Source organism: Halyomorpha halys, unplaced genomic scaffold, assembly GCF_000696795.3.
Source record: "Halyomorpha halys isolate HHAL.00 unplaced genomic scaffold, Hhal_1.1 Scaffold313.1, whole genome shotgun sequence".
NCBI lineage: Eukaryota > Metazoa > Arthropoda > Insecta > Hemiptera > Pentatomidae > Halyomorpha > Halyomorpha halys.
In genome coordinates, this window is record NW_027109847.1 from 215796 (window position 1) to 218726 (window position 2931).

Here is a 2931-nt window from a genome sequence, read left to right on the forward strand (position 1 = left end):
TACTCCGGCAATCTTAGTCCGCGGCTTCATCTCCGCAACTAAGATTGTAACCTATTTCCTACCGGTTTCACTGGTCCGCCGCTTCATCTCGACAACCAGTGAACTGGCTCCTATCATGACAGTTCTAGTCCGTCGGCTTCATCTCCACAACTAGAACTGTTACTCTGCCTCAGACTCTCTTACCTAAACCTCCTCTACCTGCGTCAGTGTCCAGGGCTCATCCCCTGGCACGGCCGATCCTATCTTATTATAATGAATACGCCTTGTCGTGGGCCTTCTGTTAAGAGACATCAGGCTGGAGAAATCGCCTAGGACCAGACAACCTCGACAATGTCATTCTCCAATCAGCAGACCTATTAACAGACTCTTAATCATGTTATATGTTATATCGTTTACACATGGTAAAATAAGGAAACATTTCTCCATTCAACACGCGTTAACATGTTAAACTAAAGAACATGAATACCCTTAGTATTTCCGAACTTCTTTCTCTAAGCTGTCCTCTGTCCAACTCTTCCTCCACTTGACCTACCCATTCTTTTTCTGTCTTTATACCCTTGGAAACTTAATTTTGGAGGCTTTTGGGACACCATTAACATGAAGGATGTTAATTATTTGTCATCTATTCCATACGGAGCTGACACTATTTATTTTGTCTTTCATGGACTCATATGCTGCTCTCGAACAGAACCATATTTTTGCATATTGATGTATTTTTATAATGTTTGATCACAGAGCTTATATGTACACTCCAAAGGTGCGAATTTAATACAATGGAGTTTGTTTATGTATTTAATATCTGCACTATTCATTATATAAAAACCGAAATAATAGGCAAGGTAACGATATCTATCAAGGTAACAGCCCCTCTAAGTTTTAAATACATAATTCCGTTGAATACAGACACATAATCAAGCTAAACTTGTATGATTTTTTTTTTATCTCATGAAAAGTTAATTTATATTAAAAAAACTACACTGATTTAAAATTCATTATTTTGCCAAGGCTGTGAAATTAATGTCGTTCTTTGTTTTGTTTTCAGTCATAGACTCATCTTGCTGGTCAATCTAAGAGTTTGATACATTTTTGACACTGCTGTATTCGTTCGAATACCATAATTAACTTTACGTTTTCTAACGACGCTCTTAATAATTTTTGCTTAAAAATGGCTCGTACCGGGGTTTTCTCTGAGATGAAATATATAATGATGAACTTTTGTTATTGGATCGAAAGGTAATTTTTTTTTCTTATCTGCAGTGTTCTGTTGTTCGTTCTGTCTAGAATGTTTGCCTGTTAGAATTAGTGTTTTTTCCCCCATGGGATATTATCATAAAGTATGTTGTTGTAGACACAACCTGTTAATGTTATTTTTTTTTTCTTTTAACCTGCATAATTGTCCATCATTGTTTGGCTTCTGTAATAATTAATTGTTGCCGTTAATTTTTATCGTGGTTTTATCTTTTAACAAGCAACGTTTCATGACTGCAACATCCTATTTTTAAGCCTTCACTCTAAAAAATAGTTTTATCACTCAATAAACACTATTATAGTTAAACATATAATTTAAAAAATATATATAAATTAATCTCCTCTCTATTACAATGTTTTCCTTATTATTAATTCGTATAATTTTGATAATAATATAATTTTTATCTATTATTTCACCATATGAAATATTGTTGCCACGAGAAATTGGCTTCTATCATCTGAATATCTCTTAGAATTAAATAATAAATGATTTTTTTTTTTTTTATATCATGCATCCTGAAGACAAAGAGTACTCCGAAATATTGATTCAATAAAATTAATAAAATGTTCTAAAAACATAAAGGTTGATTTTTTCACGCAAAATAGTTAGATGTTTTAATTAGAACTTATAAATGATGTATTTTTTATTAAACGATGTTGTTAAAATTTATTCTAATATTTAATAAATTTTTCACAGGTGATGAGACGGAAAGTTGGGGAAGCATTCAATCTGGGCCCTCAGAATCTGAATGCAGGCCCTACATCGAGAAGGCACTCCAAGGGGCCAGCGTTCACGATTCGTTAAGTAAGCAGAAAATTTATAATTACTTAGTAATTTAATTAAATATAATGCAGTGAATTTATAATTTCCGTAAGTAAATTTAATTAAAATATCATGACGTAAATAATATTGTAATAAACTATTGGTTTGGAAATCAGCAAGTTCTAAATCTGGCGTTATAACAGTGCCAGATTCGCTATCCTAAAGAAAAAGGAAAAAGGAAAGAGATATTACGAAGGAAACTAAAAGGAAGAAGAATGCGGAACCAAGCAAAGAAAATAGTTGATAAAATAAAACTGCTAACAAACAACTGATTAAGAAAAAAAAAACCATTTTATTTTTAAAAACGTATCATTAAAGTAAAAAGACTGCCTAGATGTCTATGCTCAAATAGTAGAAGTTCTAAATTTACATTTCTACCTTGTAGAGATAAGGTTGGAATCGGTTGTATCTCAGATTATTTTTGTCTTAGATGGATTTCGTTTAGCTTATGCGTCTCAAAAATTTTCTATATCACTTTGAGATCTTAAAAAATGTGTTTCCTACGTTTTTTTCATTCTTTATCAAAATATCAGGCGATCATTAGAACAAACATTTATTAATTAAGAAATAATACATTATTCTAGTAACTAATCATACATTATATTCAATATCCGTTATTTTTAAGATTAAATTTGTATTTGTTTAATCTCATTGTATTATATATTTTTTATTAATTTCATACGTATTAATATTTAAATTAGTTAAGGTGTTTATTATTTTATACATTAAAAAATAATATGATTTCTTTTATTACATGATAATCTTATGTGGGAAAAAATCACGTACTATGAGGGTATTTCTAAGATTAATATTTATGATCCATCCACTTTTTTATTATATATATTTTCCTGAATAAAATT

At 30.6% G+C, this 2931-nt stretch overlaps 1 protein-coding gene across 1 annotated transcript in view; it reads left to right on the forward strand.

Annotated features, from left to right (window-relative positions):
- LOC106681164 (uro-adherence factor A) overlaps positions 1 to 2931 on the forward strand; it is an 83030-nt gene that overhangs the window by 49443 nt on the left and 30656 nt on the right. Inside the window, exon 2 of the mRNA XM_014421339.2 lies at positions 1946 to 2053. Coding sequence (XP_014276825.1) covers positions 1946 to 2053 — 108 coding nt within the window. The remainder of the gene's footprint in view (positions 1 to 1945; positions 2054 to 2931) is intronic.